This window comes from Mixophyes fleayi, chromosome 8 (genome assembly GCF_038048845.1).
Source record: "Mixophyes fleayi isolate aMixFle1 chromosome 8, aMixFle1.hap1, whole genome shotgun sequence".
Classification (NCBI taxonomy): Eukaryota; Metazoa; Chordata; class Amphibia; order Anura; family Limnodynastidae; genus Mixophyes; species Mixophyes fleayi.
This window is the reverse complement of record NC_134409.1, coordinates 5300355-5327798: the sequence shown is the minus strand read 5'-3', so window position 1 is coordinate 5327798 and position 27444 is coordinate 5300355. Positions and strand designations below refer to the sequence as shown.

General features: G+C 40.6%; 1 protein-coding gene across 1 annotated transcript; it reads right to left on the bottom strand.

The window, feature by feature from the left end:
- Nucleotides 1–194: 194 nt before the first annotated feature.
- Nucleotides 195–14279, bottom strand: C8H1orf210 (chromosome 8 C1orf210 homolog). Its single transcript, XM_075181714.1, has 6 exons — nt 14207–14279; nt 7374–7451; nt 6622–6710; nt 5152–5635; nt 4496–4636; nt 195–2228 (listed from the first exon to the last, which is right to left on the bottom strand). The coding sequence occupies exons 3-6, from the start codon at nt 6691–6693 to the stop codon at nt 1906–1908; spliced, it is 1020 nt and encodes a 339-aa protein (XP_075037815.1). The 5' UTR covers nt 6694–6710; nt 7374–7451; nt 14207–14279; the 3' UTR covers nt 195–1905.
- Nucleotides 14280–27444: the final 13165 nt, after the last annotated feature.

Genomic DNA, 27444 nt, shown 5'->3' with positions numbered 1-27444 from the left:
AGTATAGATGTCTGTAATTAGTGTGTTATAATGTCAGTTATTGTGGGAAAGGCGCAGATATCAGCGCAGTGGGAGTGATGTTATGTAAATTAAGTGTGTTATGTAGGACAGGGGCCCAGAAACTTCTAGTTACACCCCTGTGGCGTATTGCTGAGGATAAAGATGAATTCAGAGAGTAAGAGCCTGATTCAGAGTGAGACATTATTATTATTATCGTTTATTTTTAGGGCGCCACAAGGTTTCCGCAGCACCGCACAAACAGTAGACTATACAGTACACTATACAGGGTAGAACAGTACAGAACATTAAACACAAAGTACCAATACTTCAGAAACTCCAGGCAGGCAGATACAGTAGACACGGAACAGAAGAACAGGTATGGAGACAGGAGGGAAGATGGGCCCTGCTCATCCGAGCTTACATCCTAAGGGAGGGTAAACAAAGTCAGGCACAAAAGGGAGCCAGTGAAGCAAAGGGGAGAGAGAAGAGGGGTCAGGGGAGGATGAGTGTGGAGGATGAGCAGAAGAGATGAGAGGTTAAGTGGATGTAGCAGCTATTCAGACATTCGTCTGTTTCTGTAGCGGCTATTCAGACCTGACACTTTTTGGCACAACTCCTATGTCTGAAGAGGGTTACGGGCAAGGAAAGTTCTAACGTAGTCAATGTACAGTAAGGGCGTGTTCGAGCAACTGCGTACGGGTTCAGACTGGGGCGTAGTCGCAGATACGGCTGAAAAGCGTCATTATTTGCGGATGGTCATGTAAGTAGAGGATGAAGACGGTGATGATGATGAACACCAGAACTAATGAACCACTTGTAATTAGAGGTGTGCTAACGATTCGAAGACAATTATTGAGAATTTAGTTGTCACTCAGCCATAGACTAGAATTTGCTGAGCGTGTTATAACAAAGAAAGAAGAAAAAAATATATATATTTCTGTACACTGTCGGGAAGTTGTTCCTGCTGTATTAGGTTATTCAAGTCTAAATAATGCTTCATAGCAACTGCGTTGGTAGCATATCAAGTAGAAGCTTTCTGTACATGGTCGCAAATTGGACGTGTCTGATGTCACGCGGACACATCTAATAATCATTCTGACGTGGACACACATTCAACTATGGATACGGCGCACATACGCATGCACTTGGGTGCAACTTATTCAAGTGCAAGTTACTCTTATGTGCTACTCTGAATCAGATCCTAAGGGGTAAATTTATCAAGCTGAATAAAAGTAGAGATGTTGCCTATAGCAACCAATCAGATTCTAGCTGTCATTTTGTAGAATGTACTAAATAAATGATAACTACATTCTGATAGGTTGCTATAGGCAACATCTCCACTTTTTCAAGCCCGCAGCTTGATAAATTTACCCCTAAGTGTCTATTTATGGGTGGTTTGATCTCAACAGCAGTAGACGTCGTTGGTGTTACATTATCCAACTTTAGAAGGGAGTCTGTGGGTGAACAGGGTGTTTGGAGTGTTATTGTAGACAGATGGTTCGATCTGTCAGTCTGACCAATGCGGTAATAAATACACAATACTACCAAGCATCCCTCAGCTATAAGGGCACGTGGATATTTACAATAGTCAAGTAATCATTCTCATGGCTATTACCAACAGCAATGCATTTCGATGGCTAAAACTCTTAAATGAAACATTTTGAATAAAGTCTGCACTTCCTCAAACACTGGGGTTAAAAACCAGAGTAATCATTTTCAGAGGTGGCCGTGTTGGGTCAGTGTATTGTCCTGTGTCATTAGCTTGTGTTTGGGACAAAGGGCCTTCGACGGCCTTCTCAGCAGATGGTCAGAAGAACAAGCCCTTTGGTTCCTTATAACATGTTCTCTTGATCACATAACATTAAAACCCTGTTGTAGATCAAAGTTCCTTGTTTTATTCATGTCTTACAGTTCAACGGACGGTATACGAATGTCCTCCTCGTCCTCTTCATCGTGATGGTCCTCGGGTTGGATATAATTGTCCTCTATAAACCCATCCTCGTCGTCTTGCGGCGGGAGGGGCATCCCAGGCAGGTCGTTTTGGGACTCGTGCCCCCACTCGTTTTCTGGCAAGGGACGATGTCGGTAGCTACGGAAATACCGGTGGAAGACGTTGCACTTGGCAGCAAAAGCGATGAGGAGAGACACAGAGGCCGCGATCACCACGAACCCCACCAGATAGGGCCAACTGCGACCATGAGATACCGCTTCGGTTGGCGAGGGAGAAGCTAATTAGCAAAAACAAAGAGTTAAAGGTTGACTTCTCTCCTACGGTGTACGTTACAGTTTATAAAAGAGAGAAGTATTCTGTATCTGTACTTGTGTCAGACCCAGGCATGATGTATGTATAATATACATATATACAATATGTAATAACCAAGTAAGTATTTATTATTTAGGGGGGATTTCTAAAACCTGAACCTCTCATTACTCCTTGCTCCAAAAAAACCATCTGTGGAGGGTGAACATACCCCCGACTAGGTGAACTACACAGCAGGTTATACAGCCCCGTCTGCAGCATCGGGGCATTGTACCCACACCTGACAGATTTTGGAAAATTTGCCAGAATATTTGCACCTTATAGTTAGCCATTTCTTTAAGATAAAGAGGTGATTACCTGGGCAAACCATTGGCGGGGTGTCAAATGATACCAAATGTCTAGCTCTGAGTCTCAGTTCTAGATATATAGATGTATTGTGAAAAGCACGCCAAAAACAAAATGCTGCTGACACAGGTTTGCTGAACCACTTTGCTGTAGTATTATTCAGGGCTGTCAGGATGGTACAGATAGCAACTCTTGTAGTTCCAGCAATCAAAGAACAGAAGTATTTACAATTCCATGTGACCCTGCATATAGCTAGACACTCAACCCACTCACTAGTCACCGGCCACTAGCTGGCGTCAGTCGCCACGCCCACAACGATTTGTGGTGCCTGAAAGGTCTGATCTTAGAATTACGAGAACGGTCTGAGCAAATTGTGATTGCGGCTGATCATGTTGGGCGTGGTTAGATGGACTAGGGAAATGGTCGGCCAAGTCGGGGGCATGGTCAAATTTTTTGCTCCATTTGTGACCTCCAATGTTAGGAGATGTGTGTTTATCACAACAGGTGCTGTTAATTGCTTTAGTGTTAATCCCTCCCTATGACTGTTAATCAATGTAATACGACATCAAATCTCAAGGGGAGACATTCTCATTAATGATAATACAGACTGAGCTGAGAATTCTGTGCTTTGCAATAGTTTAGGCAACCTGTAGAACTACAAGTCCCAGCATATCCTGCCAGCCTCAGGCTGTTTAGCATTGCCGTACAGCAAGAAAGAGGAAGAAAAGTGTAATATTAGACAGTGGGTGTTAGCTGGATCTATTTGCATGGCTGCATTATTAAATACTGTTTGCAAACTAGGAAAGTTAAAGCATATTGTGATTCAAATGATTTACAAGTGTTTGTAGCATACACAGAGAGCAATAAAGGTGATTCAAACATTTAAACTGCTGCTGCCAAAATACTTAGCAAACTTATCTTGCTGAATACATCTATTTGTGAAAGTACTCTGCAAATAATTATTTCACAATTTCGGAGCTCAATACAGTGACACACCCATAAAGCAGCGAGCCGGAGAGATTAAATGCGTACATCCCCTGGATTGTATGACAGAGCTACAAGTAATATTCACAAATGCTATATGTAATGGCTTTAAAAGCATATGGAACTTAAATTAGCAATCCCTCATAGACTGGTTTCTGTTTCTTTACATAGCAAGTTAAGTACCTTTTAAGCATGCATATGATTTTTATTTCTGCACTCCTACAAATAATTATCTCTTCCTCAAGAAGTTCTCTGAAGGGGAGACCAGTATGGCTGCTAGTCCAACACACACAAACTCACAGCTCACAACATGTCATGTGATGGCAGAGTGGCGAGAAGGAGGATGTCACAGTGAGGACAGAGATTTATCAGGATGTTATTAATGACTACTGTACATAAAATACATTGTTACAGCTGCTCCTGATTACAAACACATGTTCTAGCTGTGTACACAGCCGTCATCACTAGTAATCAGCACTTACACCTGACCTGTAGCTGGTGCAGGTGATACGACAGAACACACGTATCGTCATTTACGTTCCTTGATGATTCAGGCCCGTAGAATACAGTATATAGTAATGATAGGATATATGAGGAGCTATAGACTGCCCCCTGCTGGACATACTCTGTATTTCTACCATAAAGAAGTGTTTAGCTATACATATAAAAGGCACATGACGGACTTTCAGCCATGCTTTATATTACCTCTATTCACACTAATATAATTCGAGTCCGTGGACCCATCCTCAGGTATAATACCTGTATGGTGATAATATAACCTTCTGCCGTAAGTCTGCACATTCCCTTCCTTATTGCTACTTGTGGATTCTGTAAATTAGTGACTCTGAGCTGCCTCCGCACATCACCCACCTGTCTACACGGTCTATCTGGTCATACGTGACTTACTGAGGTTGGACGATGCGCTGCCATTGGTGCTTTCAGCTACCTCACGGACAAAACGATTGATGACCTCACTCCGCCCAGCTCTTTGTACACGATGATCCATCTCTTCGATCAGCGTCACGCAAGAGCAGAACTCACCAGACACTGGAAGTAGAGGAAGAGAATTCGACACTTGCAGAAAAATAACTTAGTTGAAAAAAATAAATAAAAGTGACTTAAAACTTTCTTTACTTGTAAGACATAGTCTATACAATATTATATCATTTTAATAATCTCAAAGATTAAATGTATGTTAATGTGGTATATGGGCGTGGTAAGTGCCTTTTAAAGGTTTGCTGTACAATGGATTCCAGCCCTTACAAGTGGCTAGTGATTAAAACAGTAACGGGAAACCTGATAAACTTCCGGGGGCCAAATGCTGCCAACCTCTAACCAACAAAATGGCCAAACATTACCCGTAATCTCAGTAATAAGGTAAAACAATTCATTTAATCAAAGAAAGAGACACCTGTCTGTAATAACATATCAGCAGGAGTATTACACAAGTGTTACCACAACTGGGGCGCGTATCCCATTATCCTGTCAATAAACATTCAATTTACTTCCAAACGCTATATCTAAGAATCGCCATCTACCTCTTTTACATTCCTTGCTAATACCTTGTTCATTGGATTTGTGGAGCGGTGTCTTCGAAAAGCAATCACAGAATCCCCGGCTGTCTAATTGGTGGATGAGGGCATCTCTCCTGGGCTGTCTATGCAGATGTGATGACGTTAATGGGGTGTCTCTTACATCCAGTTTGGTCAATGCCTTAAGATTCTGAACATCGATGGTGTTTAGGCTATTATTGCTTAAGAGCAACGTCTGGAGACGGGTCAACCCTTCAAAGACATTGGGATGTAACTGGTGGATTCCACAGCTGCTCAGATCTAAGGTTTGGAGACGGAATGAGTTCTTGAAGGCTCCGGCTGGAAGGTGGTACAAAGGGTTACCGGACAGGTTGAGGTGGAGTAAACTTGAAAACCTTCCAGGGAGAGGTTGCAAGAGCTGGATGGAGTTAGCAGATAGGTCCAGGTATTGGAGATTCCGAGGGAGTCGATGTGGGATGTGAATCAGTCCTTTATGGCTGCACTCCGCCCTGCCCTGGGCAAATGTCAACACAGAGAGTTAGTATTGTGTCCATATACTGTATAGGTCTACTAGTTCAACCCTCAATGGTAATGGCAAGGAATTGTCTTATGCTGCTTTAAAGTTAAACCACCATCTACACACCATGGAGGCTGCCATTTGATAGGCTGGATCGACAGTCAACAAATCAATTCACTAGGAACTTGTGACATCACAGACCTGCAGAGAAGTCTCATAAATATTTAAGTCACCTAGAAAACAGCTGCCTCCACCACAGCGAAGAGTGCTCTATTACACTGTAACTTCTATCCCATGCCCTCTGCTATAGAATTAATGTACATGACCTGTGAAGCCCCTTTGACTTGCAGCAAGGAGGCCGGTAAGTTACGCTTCAATGCACCCGGCTACAGCTTGTTTAAATATTCACCAGGAGATTGTTTGAGCCGCAGGTTTCTCAGAATAATGTGTTACACCGTTCAGTTCTGAAAAGACTTTGCATCTGTGCTCTGCAGGTAAAGTGCTGGTTTCTGCCACTTGAACCTGTTGTTGTATTTTCCAATAATACAGATGCACCCAGCCCAAGTAGACCAAAATATACCGATTACAGGTGGATTCACACAGGAAACATTAAATGGCTCTTATGGGCACAAGGGTGGCCCGACCTCTCCTTAAATAATACAGGTTCCCTATATGTGAACTGTTACCTAATAACTCTCACTATCCTTTATCACAGCGTCATGTCCTCTAATTCCATCTAAAATTAGGTAAACATTTATGAAAACTGGTGCGCAGGAAAAAGCTACTGTAACCCGCAGCAACCAACTAGATTAAAGCTGTCATTTTTCCAGCATGGTTCAGAAATGAAAAGCAATCATTTGATTGGCTGCAGAGTTTAATTTTCTACACACAGGTTTTTATTATTGTCTCCTATTGTGTTCTTCAATTCCAAACTCTGTTATCTCCTGAGCTCTGCGGTAAAGAGCGTCACTAAGGGGTCCTACCTGAGAGCTGAATGTACAGGGAGAGGCAGCAACGGGTGAGAAGAGAAATGTGATGACCAAGAGAAGCCTCATGGTGATGTAACCGGCAGCTGGGAAAAAATCAAAATATAATGTATGAATTTTTTTAACACGTTATCAATGATCATTTCTAACAGCTGCCCCATTAACACCTTACAGGGGATATTGAAGTACATGTCAAGTGCAACAGGAGCCTGAAATCTTTATAATAAACAAAGGTATGACCACTGCGCACCAACTCCGTAGCTAATAATCAACTGGCGTGCTGCCATTAGTGGAGGTTCCCAACCTCCGAAATATAAACCAAAAACTACAATACTAAAGCACACAGCCAATTTACAAATGGTGTGATTGACAAAAACCTAATCACATGTATATGTAAATAAGACAATATAATATACAACGTTGAGCAATTGCAACTAAAACATATGAAGGTGGACACCTTCTGTGTCTCTCAAGTGTACATTATACAGGAAAGTGCAAAAGTAAGTTTTATACATTCGTTAATCACATTTTTGTGTGACTCTTAAAATTCAAATGCTGCGGGTATCCATGGTACAGGATAACACCCCACACATCAGGAGAATGATGCACACATTAAGGGACATTCATTCGTGTCCTCAGGTGTAAAAATAAAACATAAGTAAATGTCATTTTAAATTGTCTCAAAATAATATAGATGCACAGAAAATCCCAAAATTAGTTTAATCTGGTGATAACAGGGCAATAATTACCTTTTGGACTTGAAGAACCACTTTTACAGCAGCGTCCTTCTGCTGCGACCAGGTGAACAGCGTCTAGTTGTCTTATAACTGCAACAGAGAGAATAATAACCATCTAAACAGGAAGTGGCTGTACAATGATATTCATCTACGCAGGAAGATAGAATGATATTCATCTACGCAGGAAGATAGAATGATATTCATCTACGCAGGAAGATACAATGATATTCATCTACGCAGGAAGATACAATGATATAGATCAACGCAGGAAGATAGAATGATATTCATCTACGCAGGAAGATAGAATGATATTCATCTACGCAGGAAGATAGAATGATATTCATCTACGCAGGAAGATACAATGATATTCATCTACGCAGGAAGATAGAATGATATTCAGCTGCAGAGGAAGATAGAATGATATAGATCAACGCAGGAAGATAGAATGATATAGATCTACGCAGGAAGATAGAATGATATTCATCTACGCAGGAAGATAGAATGATATTCATCTACGCAGGAATACAGAATGATATTCATCTACGCAGGAAGATAGAATGATATACACCTACGCAGGAAGATAGAATGATATTCATTTACGCAGGAATACAGAATGATATTCATCTACGCAGGCAGATAGAATGATATACACCTACGCAGGAAGATAGAATGATATTCATCTACGCAGGAAGATACAATGATATTCATCTACGCAGGAAGATACAATGATATTCATCTACGCAGGAAGATACAATGATATTCATCTACGCAGGAAGATACAATGATATTCATCTACGCAGGAAGATACAATGATATTCATCTACGCAGGAAGATAGAATGATATTCATCTACGCAGGAAGATAGAATGATATTCATCTACGCAGGAAGATAGAATGATATTCATCTACGCAGGAAGATAGAATGATATTCATCTACGCAGGAAGATAGAATGATATTCATCTACGCAGGAAGATAGAATGATATTCATCTACGCAGGAAGATAGAATGATATTCATCTACGCAGGAAGATAGAATGATATTCATCTACGCAGGAATACAGAATGATATCCATCTACGCAGGAAGATAGAATGATATACACCTACGCAGGAAGATAGAATGATATTCATTTACGCAGGAATACAGAATGATATTCATCTACGCAGGCAGATAGAATGATATACACCTATGCAGGAAGATAGAATGATATTCATCTACGCAGGAAGATACAATGATATTCATCTACGCAGGAAGATAGAATGATATTCATCTACGCAGGAAGATACAATGATATTCATCTACGCAGGAAGATAGAATGATATTCATCTACACAGGAAGATAGAATGATATTCATCTACGCAGGAAGATAGAATGATATTCATCTACGCAGGAAGATAGAATGATATTCATCTACGCAGGAAGATAGAATGATATTCATCTACGCAGGAAGATAGAATGATATTCATCTACGCAGGAAGATACAATGATATTCATCTACGCAGGAAGATAGAATGATATTCAGCTGCAGAGGAAGATAGAATGATATAGATCTACGCAGGAAGATAGAATGATATTCATCTACGCAGGAAGATACAATGATATTCATCTACGCAGGAAGATACAATGATATTCATCTACGCAGGAAGATAGAATGATATAGATCAACGCAGGAAGATAGAATGATATAGATCTACGCAGGAAGATAGAATGATATTCATCTACACAGGAAGATAGAATGATATTCATCTACGCAGGAATACAGAATGATATTCATCTACGCAGGAAGATAGAATGATATACACCTACGCAGGAAGATACAATGATATTCATCTACGCAGGAAGATACAATGATATTCATCTACGCAGGAAGATAGAATGATATAGATCTACGCAGGAAGATAGAATGATATTCATCTACGCAGGAAGATAGAATGATATTCATCTACGCAGGAAGATAGAATGATATTCATCTACGCAGGAATACAGAATGATATTCATCTACGCAGGAAGATAGAATGATATACACCTACGCAGGAAGATAGAATGATATTCATTTACGCAGGAATACAGAATGATATTCATCTACGCAGGCAGATAGAATGATATACACCTACGCAGGAAGATACAATGATATTCATCTACGCAGGAAGATACAATGATATTCATCTACGCAGGAAGATACAATGATATTCATCTACGCAGGAAGATACAATGATATTCATCTACGCAGGAAGATACAATGATATTCATCTACGCAGGAAGATACAATGATATTCATCTACGCAGGAAGATAGAATGATATTCATCTACGCAGGAAGATAGAATGATATTCATCTACGCAGGAAGATAGAATGATATTCATCTACGCAGGAAGATAGAATGATATTCATCTACGCAGGAAGATAGAATGATATTCATCTACGCAGGAAGATAGAATGATATTCATCTACGCAGGAATACAGAATGATATCCATCTACGCAGGAAGATAGAATGATATACACCTACGCAGGAAGATAGAATGATATTCATTTACGCAGGAATACAGAATGATATTCATCTACGCAGGCAGATAGAATGATATACACCTATGCAGGAAGATAGAATGATATTCATCTACGCAGGAAGATACAATGATATTCATCTACGCAGGAAGATACAATGATATTCATCTACGCAGGAAGATACAATGATATTCATCTACGCAGGAAGATAGAATGATATTCATCTACGCAGGAAGATAGAATGATATTCATCTACGCAGGAAGATAGAATGATATTCATCTACGCAGGAAGATAGAATGATATTCATCTACGCAGGAAGATAGAATGATATTCATCTACGCAGGAAGATAGAATGATATTCATCTACGCAGGAAGATAGAATGATATTCATCTACGCAGGAAGATAGAATGATATTCATCTACGCAGGAAGATAGAATGATATTCATCTACGCAGGAAGATAGAATGATATTCATCTACGCAGGAATACAGAATGATATTCATCTACGCAGGAAGATAGAATGATATACACCTACGCAGGAAGATAGAATGATATACACCTACGCAGGAAGATAGAATGATATAGATCTAGGCAGGGAGACAGAATATTAATCTACAAAGGAAGATAGAATGATATTCACCTACGCAGGAAGATAGAATGATATAGATCTAGGCAGGAAGATAGAATGATATAGATCTATGCAGGAAGATAGAATGATATAGATCTAGGCAGGGAGACAGAATATTCATCTACACAGGAAGATAGAATGATATTCATCTACACAGGAAGATAGAATGATATTCATCTACACAGGAAGATAGAATGATATTCATCTACACAGGAATACAGAATGATATTCATCTACGCAGGAATACAGAATGATATTCATCTATGCAGGAAGATAGAATGATATTCATCTACGCAGAAGGATAGAATGATATTCATCTACGCAGGAAGATAGAATGATATTCATCTACGCAGGAAGATAGAATGATATTCATCTACGCAGGAATACAGAATGATATCCATCTACGCAGGAAGATAGAATGATATACACCTACGCAGGAAGATAGAATGATATTCATTTACGCAGGAATACAGAATGATATTCATCTACGCAGGCAGATAGAATGATATACACCTATGCAGGAAGATAGAATGATATTCATCTACGCAGGAAGATACAATGATATTCATCTACGCAGGAAGATAGAATGATATTCATCTACGCAGGAAGATACAATGATATTCATCTACGCAGGAAGATAGAATGATATTCATCTACGCAGGAAGATAGAATGATATTCATCTACGCAGGAAGATAGAATGATATTCATCTACGCAGGAAGATAGAATGATATTCATCTACGCAGGAAGATAGAATGATATTCATCTACGCAGGAAGATAGAATGATATTCATCTACGCAGGAAGATAGAATGATATTCATCTACGCAGGAAGATAGAATGATATTCAGCTGCAGAGGAAGATAGAATGATATAGATCTACGCAGGAAGATAGAATGATATTCATCTACGCAGGAAGATACAATGATATTCATCTACGCAGGAAGATACAATGATATTCATCTACGCAGGAAGATAGAATGATATAGATCAACGCAGGAAGATAGAATGATATAGATCTACGCAGGAAGATAGAATGATATTCATCTACACAGGAAGATAGAATGATATTCATCTACGCAGGAATACAGAATGATATTCATCTACGCAGGAAGATAGAATGATATACACCTACGCAGGAAGATAGAATGATATTCATCTACGCAGGAAGATAGAATGATATTCATCTACGCAGGAAGATAGAATGATATTCATCTACGCAGGAAGATAGAATGATATTCATCTACGCAGGAAGATAGAATGATATAGATCTACGCAGGAAGATAGAATGATATTCATCTACGCAGGAATACAGAATGATATTCATCTACGCAGGAAGATAGAATGATATACACCTACGCAGGAAGATAGAATGATATACACCTACGCAGGAATACAGAATGATATTCATCTACGCAGGCAGATAGAATGATATACACCTACGCAGGAAGATACAATGATATTCATCTACGCAGGAAGATACAATGATATTCATCTACGCAGGAAGATACAATGATATTCATCTACGCAGGAAGATACAATGATATTCATCTACGCAGGAAGATACAATGATATTCATCTACGCAGGAAGATACAATGATATTCATCTACGCAGGAAGATACAATGATATTCATCTACGCAGGAAGATACAATGATATTCATCTACGCAGGAAGATACAATGATATTCATCTACGCAGGAAGATACAATGATATTCATCTACGCAGGAAGATACAATGATATTCATCTACGCAGGAAGATACAATGATATTCATCTACGCAGGAAGATAGAATGATATTCATCTACGCAGGAAGATAGAATGATATTCATCTACGCAGGAAGATAGAATGATATTCATCTACGCAGGAAGATAGAATGATATTCATCTACGCAGGAAGATAGAATGATATTCATCTACGCAGGAAGATAGAATGATATTCATCTACGTAGGAAGATAGAATGATATTCATCTACGCAGGAAGATAGAATGATATTCATCTACGCAGGAATACAGAATGATATCCATCTACGCAGGAAGATAGAATGATATACACATACGCAGGAAGATAGAATGATATTCATTTACGCAGGAATACAGAATGATATTCATCTACGCAGGCAGATAGAATGATATACACCTATGCAGGAAGATAGAATGATATTCATCTACGCAGGAAGATACAATGATATTCATCTACGCAGGAAGATACAATGATATTCATCTACGCAGGAAGATACAATGATATTCATCTACGCAGGAAGATAGAATGATATTCATCTACGCAGGAAGATAGAATGATATTCATCTACGCAGGAAGATAGAATGATATTCATCTACGCAGGAAGATAGAATGATATTCATCTACGCAGGAAGATAGAATGATATTCATCTACGCAGGAAGATAGAATGATATTCATCTACGCAGGAAGATAGAATGATATTCATCTACGCAGGAAGATAGAATGATATTCATCTACGCAGGAAGATAGAATGATATTCATCTACGCAGGAAGATAGAATGATATTCATCTACGCAGGAAGATACAATGATATTCATCTACGCAGGAATACAGAATGATATTCATCTACGCAGGAAGATAGAATGATATACACCTACGCAGGAAGATAGAATGATATAGATCTAGGCAGGGAGACAGAATATTAATCTACAAAGGAAGATAGAATGATATTCACCTACGCAGGAAGATAGAATGATATAGATCTAGGCAGGAAGATAGAATGATATAGATCTATGCAGGAAGATAGAATGATATAGATCTAGGCAGGGAGACAGAATATTCATCTACACAGGAAGATAGAATGATATTCATCTACACAGGAAGATAGAATGATATTCATCTACACAGGAAGATAGAATGATATTCATCTACACAGGAATACAGAATGATATTCATCTACGCAGGAATACAGAATGATATTCATCTATGCAGGAAGATAGAATGATATTCATCTATGCAGTAAGATAGAATGATATTCATCTACGCAGGAATACAGAATGATATTCATCTATGCAGGAAGATAGAATGATATAGATCTAGGCAGAATATTAATCTACAATGGAAGATAGAATGATATTCATCTACATAGGAAGATAGAATGATATTCATCTACACATGAAGATAGAGTAATATTTATCTACAGAAGCTGGAGTGTTATTCAACAACACTGTACAATAAACTTATATTTGTCTACAGGCTTATATAATGATATTTATATATGCAAACAGACATTATATTAATCATGCCAGGCTGGCAGATAGAAGGATATTCAACTTCAAAGGCAGATAGAATTATATTCGTCTACAAAGGCAATTAAAATGATGCTCACATACAGGGCAGATGGAATGGTATTTATTATAGGCAGATTTTGCAATATTTATTGAGACTGGCTGGGAGAATGATTCATCTACATGTCTTAAAGAATAATATTTTTACACAGGGGGACAGAATGATACTTATACACTCACAAACTAACACAAAGTCCTCCTGTCATTGGTGCACAGAATATAACAGACAGTAACACAGAAAATCCAGTTTTTGTAAATGTACTGATGCATCTATATGACTCACATACATGACAGAATGTTATATTCTATACATATCACCCTAGACAATGCAATATCCTGGTTGCTTACACAGAGACACAACTCAGGAAGAACACATACACACTACAGACACCCCTCCCTGCACACTTACCTTTATATAATGTAACATGTCTCTTGCACCCTTTCCATTCACACTGTCTCCTACCTGCTCTGTCTTCCTGGAGGAGAGGGGCGGAGCCTGGCAGGAGGAAAGGTGCAAAGGTGGCAGATCTGGTTAAAATGTAACTTCCTGAGTGTGGGCAATGAGAGGAGAACTGGAGGGAGGAGGGGGTAGAGGAGGGAGACTGCCTGTGTGATTGTGGCTCCAGAGAGTGAAAACAAAAACTTTCACAGCCCAAATGACCCCAAGTTCCCTTCTGCCACCCAGCTTCTTCCTTCCCTCTGGCTGCAGTTCTACTATGATGACCACTAGGGGGTGCCAGCTGCATCTGGCACAGGGTAAGAATTGCCACACACTAAGCAAATACCACGGTTATGCCCAGAGTTCAAACACCAGCGATAAATATAATATATATAATAGAGGTGCACCTTTTGGGCAATGCTTTGTAGCTGACTCAAGGTGAAGCAATGTCTTTAAATAATAGAAGGATTGTTACAGCCAAAGAAGCTGCCAACTGTCCCTACTTTCCAGAGAGAGTGCCAGGTGAACCAACTGCACAGTACAACTTCTCTTATTCCATTTACTGTACTTGATTCTCACTATCTGCTGTTCTGTGTGAGTATTAATTGCAGAAGACTATTTAAACTGTTAAGTTAGGTACACACTACAGGTTTTGCACCTGATAATTGTGCCAATCACACGAGAAACAACCGTCCAATATTGCATTAGTTTGTACACTCCCACCATCATGTTTTATCGTTACAAAGCTCATTGTATCGTTTCATGTGAATATATAACCGAACTAAAAATCTCTATAATCAATGGAACAATGTCAGGCAAATTCTGCAGTGTGTCTGCACTCAGGACCGTCAGTGTCCGAATATCTCTATGGAGTCTGCAGAGTCACCATCTTTTCAGCCGATGGTTATGACAGATGAAGAGCACAGATCTGACGGTAAATCATGTAACACGTGTATAGTGTGTACACAGGAATCGGCTGCTGATCGGGACTTTCAGTCATTGGTAAAATCTTAATAGATATTGTACAAGGACAAATTTTCTATAGCATGTACCTGTCTTTAGATGCCAAAGTGTCCCCGGATTCAATGGAGTAACTACTGTGGGGTCCAGCAACTGAGGGAGCTGCCACCAGGGCCACTCTATGGGGTGAAGCCGCACTGTGCCCCAAGGTTAGTGGGGCCCACCATTGCTGGTGCACCCTCCTGTGGCTCCATCTCCTCTCTTCTGAGCATGAACGGTGCGCTTAGAGGACAATAGCGCGGTGTCCGCGGACATCAGTGAGCTTAATAAGATCCCTGCTGTGTGTCCGGCCAACAGCGCAAGAAGCCAGAATGCAGCGCACATGTTGTAGGGCTACAGAATAAAATTCTACTCTGTAAAATTTACAGAGCTACTCAGCTGTCAGACCTATCAGGTTTCAGGTGACTTAAAGATTATTTAAAGGGTAAATCTACTCAAAAAGTATGTCTAATTAAAATCTACATGCTGAGGACAGCAATTTACTGGATGAAATGTTTTGAGTATCAGAAATAACACAGCTTCATCTCAAGCTCATCCACCCAAGTCTTCCTGACCACTCCAGCCAGCTTCCTCCACTCACTTAGGCCTATTGAGGCAATGGAGGTTCGGGATTTGGAACGCACACGTGCATTACAAGTGCCATTAGAGGAAACCGCTTAGCCCACAGCTACAACACTTACACTACTGACCACCAGCGAAAGAGGCATAACCCTACCTTGACTCTACCCAACCAACAAGCAAAACTACCTGCAAAAAACAGTAACTGCTCTTATAAGAGCAAAATAAGAGCCAACCGCCGTACACCGCACAACTACATACTACACGCACAATCCCCATATACAACAATACACTGAGCTATAACCTTTAAGCCAATCACTGAGCTATAATCACATAGCTACAACCACAAAGCCATAGCCACAGAGTTATAATCACTGAGCTATAATCACTGAGCTATAATCACCGAGCTATAGTCACTGAGCTACAATCAATATAATTCCAGTTCAAAAACAATATACAAAACAAAAGAGCTATAGAGAGCCAAAGCAAAAGAGCTATAACTTTCAAAGCCACAAAGAACCACTGGCTGATAAACAGCCACATCAATTATATTGGTGTTGAATCTGTTTGCACACCCCCCCCCTTTTATTTCTCTCTCTCTAGTACCCCATCCCTTTCTCTCCCCTGTTGCTGCCGTTTGACAGGTAGTCTGGGAAGAGCTGATTTGCTCCTTAGCAAATCTGCAGCCAGGAGCAGACCCCAGGTTCTTGTCACAAGTACATATATTGCTGAGGTCGGTCAGTTATTCTAAACTAGAGATTATTAATAATATTTTAACGTCTGTTGTTTTAGCTGAAAACTTGAACTTCAAACTGCATTGAAACAAGCCCAGAATATCAGGATCATGTCACAAAACAAGCCTGAGGCCTTAGAACCAGCCCCAATCTATCAAATTTCGAACCGGTTCGAATAATTTCAGCATCTCTATTCACAACCAATCTGTCAAATTGCAGCAGCAGTGCCTTCAGTCTGCAACAGGTCTGTGACCCTTCCGCTGATCCAGGAACATCAAAGTAAACTTGCATTCTCCATCTCCTGAAGAACCCCGCAATACAAATCTTGTTTCTGCATTTGGGCGCAAAATCATGTCAATATTCAGCAAGTAGCTGCCCTATCTGCTAAGTTCCCCCCTTAGAAGGAAAAATATTATGTACCCCGCAGTTGCTGCATCTTCTTTTCATAGGTTCTTTATTTACAGTTTCATGGGATATAAAAACGTAATGAAAGAATGAAAAACAGCTACAAGAGAGAGGAAGGGAAAAAGGAATTACAAGGAAGCAAAGAAAAGCAACCAGCTAAAAACTAAAAAGTGCTCTAATGTCCAAGCACTTGGTCTCCGCCATCTTGGCACGTTACCTGTAAAACTGAGCGCCATTGCGGCTAAATAGACGCATAACATTAGAAACGTAAAGCTACTTCAATGTTGCAGGTCATTCAGTTTGTATATTTATAAATCACCCTTATTGGTCACATTTATATGTATATACAGTGACTCAAATTAATTTTTGTAAAGTGTTACCTAGAAAAGTACAACATTATTCTTTTTTTCTTATAGTGAGGTTTTACTAAACCTAATTTATTTTATTAACAGTTATTTATTAAGTGCCTAGATATTGCTTAACCATTTATAGAGAATATTGAACCTTTCATCTCAGTCCCTGGTCCACTGGAGCTTACAATCTATGTTCCCTACCACACAGACACAACGCACACTAGGGTTAGCTTAATCAGAATCCCATTAATGTACCAGTATGTCTTTGGAGTGTGGGAGGAAACCCACGGAAATATGGGTAGAACCATATAGGGCCCTCAAACCCATGAGCCCAGCATTGTGAGGCAGCAATGCTAACTACTGTGCCACTGCGCTGTCCAAATTGAACAGTGGTTAGTATAGGGTTGTTTTAGACAAACTTTAGCTGTTGTAGAACTACAAGTTCCAGGATCTTGGTTTATTATTTACAGTTTGTAATGTAGTCATTAAGCTGTTACATTTATTGTGTGTTGTGATGAAGGGGACATGAATAATCAGGAGAGAGGAACAGATGTCAGGTCCAGGAGGTGTTTTGCAGGAAGTGATTGTTTGTCTCCTGTTTTATTATAATACACAGAGGATTGCACATACAATTCACATGGTTACGTCATGCCTGAGCTGTACAGGAAAGTGAGTTATTTACCTGCTGGAGGGAGTGTCTGACAATAATACAACATTAAATCAAAATTGTCATTTGCTAACAGTTGATTTCTATAAAAATCTAATTTGCCATCTCTGGTTTTACTCGTTAGATGAGTCGTAGGGTTTACTGTCAACATACAACAGGGACTATTAAAAATATCTATTTGGCAAGGCTGACTCACATAACGCCAGTGTGAAAAGTGACCACTAGGTGGCAGTGTTGTAGAACTTGGCAGCCTGCAGACATATCGGGCCTGATTCACTAAGGCGCGCTATACAAATGTATTGTGCGTGTTTTCTAAACCGCACATAAATCGGGTATACGCACGTCCACATTCAACAAGGAGCGGATGTAAGGATACGTCTGTTGTTGAATACGGGTCTAGGTGCTCTCTGCTGTAACAGACACTGCAGGATACGTAAAATACATATGTGGAATATAAAGTCCCAAATGAACGCACAGAAAAACAAAAAAACTATTTAATTAATGTCAACTGTTAATAATATATTTATTAATGACAAACCATTAAAAAATAAAAATTTTTTTTTTTCATTCCATGGACCCCATTTTCTCCCCTTATTATTATGTTAATAATGTTTACTGTACATAGACACATGTTCTAGTTGTATACGTATGCGCTGGAGCTTGGCACGCCCTTACTGTACACTGACTACGTGCATACGCCCAGTCCGTTTCATCCCTGAAATAGTAGGCTTTAGTAAGGTCCGTTGCGCTAGAAGAATAATTGGACGGTTCTGTGGAGTACAGTTTGGTTCTGGACATGCGCAGAGCGATTTTACATAAAATGCGGCACATATCTTCATTTATGTTCCTTTAATGAGTCAGGCTGATAATGCATTGATGCTGTCACTATGTACTTTTTAAAACATGTGTAATGCGTATATTTTACCTTGTGTGCTTGTCTCTTTGTGGGAACATCCAGGCCTGGGATTGATTTATACATTTATAGTGGGAATGCAATACAGAACCTGGGCTGGGATCATTGGGGTGAAATTATCATATTTCCAGGAATAGCTCAGTTTCCAACCTGCTCTAATTTCCAGGGACAGCCCTATTTTTTGAAGATGTATCCACTGTCACGAAAATGCCCCAATTTATAGGTGGGTTTGACTAGAGTCAGATCACCTGTTGCCTTCACTCTTCAAAAATGGACAAACAGGAGATGAATTGGGTGGAGCTAGAGCAAGCAGTAGCCAATCAGAGCATTAGACCGTTAACTACATGGCAGAGTAAATAAGTTCCTGGTGGGTGGGGCTTATCCAACACACAGCCAATCAGAGTGTCTAAATGGAAATAACGAACAGAATAGTGATACGAGGCTCCTGTGATACTGATGTCAAACATATGTGTATATATAACACAGATCATACATACATGTTATCATGACAGTTTTCTTGAACTTGCTGTCTTTAAACCTATACAGGTGAACCGATCTATTTGGCTCAGTGAGTAACTATCTCACTTGTTCCCACAAAGCATAATTCTGAAAACGTGACCTGTTTGGGACACTTGAGAACTTGGCAGTTAAACATCGCTGGCTTGACACAGATTGAGTGAATCTTTTAATGTTGGCAAATATGCAATAACCTTTCATTTTCTGCTCGATTATTTATTATGTTATATCAAACAGCTTCCCCTATTGGAGCAGAGTCTATTAATCTGTCTCCTTCACCATAGAAATAGGACTAACTCCCAATTTCCTTTTGCCTTGTTATCATCACTTCTGCTATGAGGAGACCTCTCCTCTACTCCTGACCCGTACCACATACCAACATTCTTACTATTCACTACATAAATACAGTGTTAACCTTCTGAGAAAATAGATTTACAAGCTTACAGCCACTGTATAACCGGCGATGTTACACAAAGCCAGATAATGCAGGAATAAGCATGCAAGTGGGGATTGTAGACCGAAAACACAATGAAAGATGAACACACTTGTACCCTTGTCTGTGTCTAGTATTACTCTATGCAGAATGATATATATATATATATATATATATATATATATATATATGTATAATCTTGGGGTTTCTGCACACAAATGTGTTTTTATTCTATCTCACCTTCATTCTGTTTTACTGATAGATGAATGGGGGGAAACAGTTGCTCCCATAGAATTAATTGGTTTCTATAGAGAGATGTAGGAACAATGCACAGTCACTTGGGCAATATGGGATAGGACATGGGGGGGTGGTGGCAAAAAATGTGATGTGTTCTATACCTTGTCCAAGATGCGTAGAGACAGGTGAGAAAGTACAACCTTAATTTTAACATAAATACGTTTTTTTCATCCCAGGCTGGCATCACAATAACAAATTTTGACGTCACATTTTTCCAGCCAGAGCAATGCGGAATCGCCCGCTTTGTGACATATTATATTTAAGAGGAAACAGGGTTTACCTGTCATATGGGAACCCTTTAGAACAGTTAATCGAATGGTGCATTCTATGCTCCTGTGTGACAGGGAAACAGTGTTTCCCAGTGAATGTAATGTGCCACAGTGGGTTCATTTCACAACTTCAATTATGTTTTTCTGGCTGGAAAAATGTGGCGTTCTGCTGCGCCCACGTGTCACCAATGCCAGACATGTTCTGGCTCCTGAGGGGCAGGATTTACAGGATTTAGAGGGTAACCTGGGCTTCTGTAAGGCGTAGGGTGGCAAAATTCCTGGGCAGCAGATTGCTCCCTTTTTTATCATCTTATGTTGTATTTTATGTTTTCTTAAGCACCCTCAGTGGTGTGTGATTCAATATCTTTATTTGTTTATTACATATTTTTTATGTGAATGTTGTTTAGCGAGTGCGGAGCCAAACCCTGAATGTTCCGCAGACAGAAAATTCCAGCTCTGAGTGAGCGATGTGAAAGGTGAAATCCAAGCCGGGATCTCTCTAGTTCTGAAGCATTTGCATTAAGACATTACAGAACCAAATCTGCCCTTATAGATGGATCAGAATTTATTGCAGTCAATAACTTGTCCCGATGGAAAACAGCTAAAGGAATCTAAGACCTGCATAGAGGAAGCTCAGAGTCTCCACCTTAGTATATTGCATCACTCGCTGCAATACATTCTACCCCATCTGTTTATTCACTGCATAGGGTAACTCACTTCTAACCAATGGATATTAGGCCAATGTACTGACCAGGGATGACCTACAGCCTCTCTGAGATCCCCTGTGTTACCACTCAGTGACAGGAAGCTGCGGGTGCGCCGTTGGCCAGCGATGAAACCTGATGACAGCGTTTGGGCATCCTCAGCTCCGGGGTCTGTGACTCAGGCTCCCTGTAGACGGTGAATGCCCAGCTGCTCAGACCCTGGCAGGATGTGGATACGAACTTCATTACTGTCTTCAACAATAGCAGGAAAACATCTCAAGACAAAGGAGATCGTACAAGGAGAAGCCAAAGGACTTAACCCCTGAGGCGCAGGACAAGGCACAGACCCCTCTCTCTGATGTATGCAACAGATTGACGGGATCGTTCAATCCAAGACTGAGAATTCAGTTCTGGGTGGAATATTTCACATGAAACCCAGTCCCCAAATGTTTCTTACTTGAGGTCCAGAGTTCAGGACATCTGGTGGGTTCTCCCCATAAGCTGCTCGCTGCTCCTCTCGCACCGGATGTGATCTCCGGAGATGACTGATTGCACCAGGGTATGGTTATATCAGTGATGGGGAACCTCATACACTTTGGGGGCCACGTTGTGTGGCCCTCTAATTTTCAACATTTAACATATAATCAACAAGGAGACACCTATCTGTAATAACATCAGCAGACATTTTAAACAAGTGTTACAGGCTATAAAAAACAAATGTGACAATAAAACGGGATGGAGCTGGGGGCCGTAGGTAAAGGCTCAGAGGGCCACATGTGGCCCTGGGGCCACTTAAATGTCCATCACTGCTTTATATGTATCTCAGCTAAAGGAATGTTTACCTTTGTAATAGATTATTGTCTGTTTTTGCTTGTTATTAATTAACAAAAACCTTTAGAGTTTTTTTTACTTTTTATTTGACATTAGAGTATTTTGTGATTAGAATAAAATAATAATAATTTTGATTCCTTGATGTAAGAAGATAGAAATGTGAATAACACCAAAGGAAGTGACAGTTACCTCCATACGGCGTAATAGGGGTGAAACATATTCAAATAGATTGAGAGACCCAATCAGTTTGAGAGGGAGCAGCCTTTAAACCTTCATTCAAATCAAAGAATACAAAAAACAGTTTTGATAGAATCAGTAAAAACATTTTGTTCTAATTGGCTGTTTTAAGCTGTCAACAAAACGGTATCAAAACCATCTAAATTTTGGAACGTTTTCAGAAGATAACACACAGAAGACAGAGAGAGAGAAACATTATTAACAAACCACTGAAAATACAGCAAATAAGTCTATTACTCTATAGGCGTACATTGGCGCACGCCACCGTTACGCTTTTTGAAGTTCCGCTCTGCAGACACTTTGCTCATCGTTTCATCTGAGGCTAACACTGTCACACCGGCTCTTCATTGGCCAGATGTCCAGACCTGAACTTGTCCCACCGTTTTTATGTTAGTTATGAAATTGTGTAAAACAGTGATTTTACTGTGCATTGGAATATGAGAAACAGAAACATGAAATTTAGGAGAAAAGTTTCCTCCTGTCCCTGACAAATCTACGCATTGTTTTGTTTTTGTTGTGGACTATACAGAGAAGGAAGAACGCAGGAAGGAGGGTGGGCTGAGCTGGTCCGGTGCCAGGAGGAGATGAATTACAGGAAAAATAACAACTTTTCTATCTTATGTAAACTCTGCCAATTTACGTGCCCTGTTCTTATTCTAATTCCCTAAAACATCATTTATAGACTTCATCTGGGACTCCAGGCCAGAGAGAATCCTTTTCTTTAATCTTACATCCCAAAGCGTAACGGTGAGCTGGGATGACCAAAACATGAAGACTTAATATACAACCTGCCATCTAAATCGAATAGGTAATTGGAGTCTACAAGAAGCACAAGTCACTGGATGTCTGGAAATAGATTTTGAGATGTGTCCCGCAGCCAATCTATCCTGATTCTTCCCTACGAACCGCCCAGGGGGCCCTGAACCATCTAATTCTAGGTTCCACACTAGGAGGAGGTCATACGACAACTGAAATATCTTTTATTCTCTCTCCCTTAATGACAATCCCGATAGACACGTTGCTCCTTTAGACAATGGGGAGAGGCTGATTCCCCAGTGTCACTCACAGTGTCCAACTGCTTTCCCTGACTCCTCCAAGGGATCTGACACCCCGGACACATATACTAATATTTGTGAATTACATCCTCATATTACCATCTGCACGGATCCCAGGACCATCTTATTACATAAATCGTCTGTTCCTCGCTTTATACATAAGAACGTAATAATGCTCCCACTCATTCCCAAGAGATGAAAATCTACTCTGTCTCCAGTGCTGCTGAATGGCTCATACTAGGTGTACGGAGACACAGACACGCAAACACATTTAGATATATCCCAAATTCATGGAAATATGGGTTTCTTGGTGCAAATTTAAGTTCTCCTAAGTTTGTAATGACCTTTAGATTCTGGTTTAAAACCCCAGTGAGTGGCTCCTCTCAACTTATAATGTTGGTCATGGAACTACAGTACCAGTATATTCTTCCCTGTCCTTTCTGCTCTCCAACTCCCTACTCCACCCCTCTCACTCCCTACTTCTCCTCACTCACTTCCTAATTCTCTCTACTCACTCCTTACTTCTCCCCACTCGCTCCCTACTTCTCCCCACTCACTTCCTAATTCTCTCTACTCACTCCCTACTTCTCCCCACTCACTCCCTACTCCACCCCTCTCACTTTCTACTTCTCCCCACTCACTCCCTACTTCTCCCCACTCGCTCCCTACTTCTCCCCACTCACTTCCTAATTCTCTCTACTCACTCCCTACTTCTCCCCACTCACTCCCTACTCCACCCCTCTCACTTTCTACTTCTCCCCACTCACTCCCTACTTCTCCCCACTCACTCCCTACTCACTCCCTACTCCACCCCTCTCACTTTCTACTTCCCCCCACTCGCTCCCTACTCCCCACTCACTTCCTAATTCTCTCTACTCACTCCCTACTACTCCCCACTCACTCCCTACTCCACTCCTCTCACTTTCTACTTCTCCCCACTCACTCCATACTTCTCCCCACTCACTCCCTACTTCTCACCACTCACTCCCTACTCACTCCCTACTCCACCCCTCTCACTTTCTACTTCTCCCCACTCACTCCCTACTTCTCCCCACTCACTCCCTACTCACTCCCTACACCACCTCTCTCACTCCCTACTTCTCCCCACTCACTCCCTACTTCTCACCACCACTCACTCTCTACTTCTCACCACTCACTCCCTACTCACTCCCTACACCACCTCTCTCACTCCCTACTTCTCCCCACTCACTCCCTACTTCTCACCACCACTCACTCCCTACTTCTCGACACTCACTCCCTACTTCTCCCCACTCACTCCCTACTCCACCCATCTCACCACTCACTCCCTACTTCTCCCCACTCACTCCCTACTTCTCCCCACTCACTCCCTTCTCTTCCCTACTCCCTCCCTACTCCACCCCTCTCACATTCTACTGCTCCCCACTAATTCTCTCTACTCACTCCCTACTTCTTATCACTCACTCTCTACTTCTCCCCACTCACTCCCTACTCCACCCCTCTCACTTTCTACTTCTCACCACTCACTCCCTACTTCTCCGCACTCACTCCCTACTCACTCCCTACTCCACCTCTCTCACTCCCTACTTCTTCCCACTCACTCTTTACTCACTCCCTACTCCACCCCTCTCACTTTCTACTGCTCCCCACTTACTCCCTACTTCTCCCCACTCACTCCCTATTTCTCCCCTCTCAGCCATAACTCCACTACAATTCACCCACTGAGTGCGTACTGATTACCATTTGGACACCACAACAAGACCCCCAGAACCAGTGCCTGGAGCGCACAATCTGCTCACTCGCCCTTGACACACGGCCATGTAAGCTCAACTATAACAATCATGTCCATGAATGACATCAGATAACCGCAATACCCAATAAAGCGAGATAAACGGAACAGAATGTGAATGTTGGAAAGTTACCAGAAATTAATAAAATAGCGGAATAATGCAATTTATTGAAACAGAAACAGCGCAATCCAGTCCCATTTTTTTTTGTTTTTTAACCTTTCTTCACGGGTTAGGCCAGTGTTAATTTCTAAAAAGTATTGGTGCCTTTACCCTGCTCACCACCTCGCTACCCCTCTGTGTCTCTGCCCCCTATCTTCTGCATCCTCCAGGGGTGAACAAGAGGAGGGGCATACATGCCCACCCCCCTTTCCCTACAGCTGTGCCCCTTTACTTGTCTCCAATGCCTTTACAGCACCATCGCCCCCATTTGTGGCCCTAACACCCTGACATCACCTGCTCCCCATTCTCTCTTCTGCTCTCTGTATTGTTACATTAGTTTACGTGATCAGAAAGTCTCAGGTAAACAGATAATGAAGAAGCTGCTGCTGACATTAGGGAAACCCCTTCACCGCCCTAGTGGGTCCAAACCCTCATCCACCTTTACACTATTCGCTTTATAATTCTATAATACAAATTAAATCGACAACAACTCCTACAACATGAAACTGCACTAAGAGAAACCCTCCCCCAGGAATTCAGACAGCCCCGGCCCCGAGACATCCAGCAGACTTCCTCTCCATTGTTGTAATATCTGTGCGTCGTTCCCTATAGAGAGCCAGCAAAGAGTCCAGGAGGTCTCTGAGCCAGCAACCAAATATCCCCCAATATAATAACAATGTAAACAAAAATGATACATTATTTTCTGTCTAAATTGTGAAATCACAAAGTAACGAATGATATTGTGCTCTCCGAGGCTAAACAGCTGAATTGTTACCTGTAATTAAAATATATTATATTTTCTTCCATATTAGAATGTTCGTCCTACACTTATATATATGATTAATGGCGCTTACTAGTTCCTGGTCCCTCTGTGTATCCTGTAGGGTAGATTTACTGAACTTTAGCCCATAACAACCAATCACATTCTAGCTGGCATCTAGCTAGATTCTGATTGGTTGCTATGGGCAACACCTCCACCTTCTTAGAGGTATTAGTAAATGTACCCCTATTTTTGTGATTATTGCGCAGTATAAAGTGGGACAAAGTCACCACTAACCACATCTTACTATCACATTTGGTTCCCTCATTTAGATAAACTTATATTATTCTACAAATATACTGCTGGCTCGGCTCTCTTTTGCTTTTAATATAATTCCTGACAATAAGAGGACACCGTAATACAAAAAAATACAAAAAAATGAGTAACTTTGCACCTGGGCAAAACCATGTTGCATTGGAGGGGAGGTAAATTTAAAATGTGGGGACAGATTTATAGTTGGGGTAGAGCATGTCCTAGATCAACTTTACATTCAGTGTACAAATAAGCTATCAAGTATTTGTGTGTTACATGAAGAGGCAGCCAGTATTTAAGTTATGTGCAAAATAAATGAATAAACTAATTTGCATCCCTTGTATTGTAACATGGTTTTGTTCAGGATCAAATGTACTACTTTTTTTTTTGTTTACTTTCCTTAATGAATCAGGACCACTGTGTAAGAATCAAACTCATGAAATCAGCACTGTGAGTCAGCAATGCTAACCACTGGGCACCATGGATAAGTAATGAGCGATGTTATATTGAGGTAGTGATAAATGAATAAGCTGAAAAGCTTTACACCATCTCGAAAAAATCAGAAACTCAAATACTTAATATGCCAATTTCTCATGGCTCATTTAACTATATCTCCCAACATTCATGATTGCAAAATTGGGAACCATAAGGTCATACCTCCAATCACCCCCGGCCACGCTCCTGATTGACATATGCAACTCCAATTTACGGTGAGACCACACCCCTTTCCCTTGACAGACCTCCCTTTTTTTCACTGCCGAAAATCAGGACCAAAAAATTCAGGACTGTTGGCAGATAAGTTCATAGATATGTCAATCAAAAATTAAACGTGTTTTATTACCTCCGTCATCGAGTGATTGATGCTATTTCTTCTCTGATTATTCTGACATATTGTACTTTGTGTTTATTACATTATATTACAGACATTCTATTGTAGATGTTTATTAAGTTCTTATTATTATACTTGTACCCAAATCCCATAACCACCCTATACACTTCAGTGATTTGCATAATATGTGCAGTCTGCATAGGGTATTAATACTTATAGAGCAGAAATGCTAGTACCCATGTGACCTGACATTGGAATTCTAGGAAAAGGAGTAATCTCTATTGGACAAAATTGTTACTAAATTGCAGTGAGGCAGCAATAGGGGCAACTGCAACCAAACACAAGATCCTTGGGTGCCCGTTGTGACCCCAAAATCAGTTCAGGGTG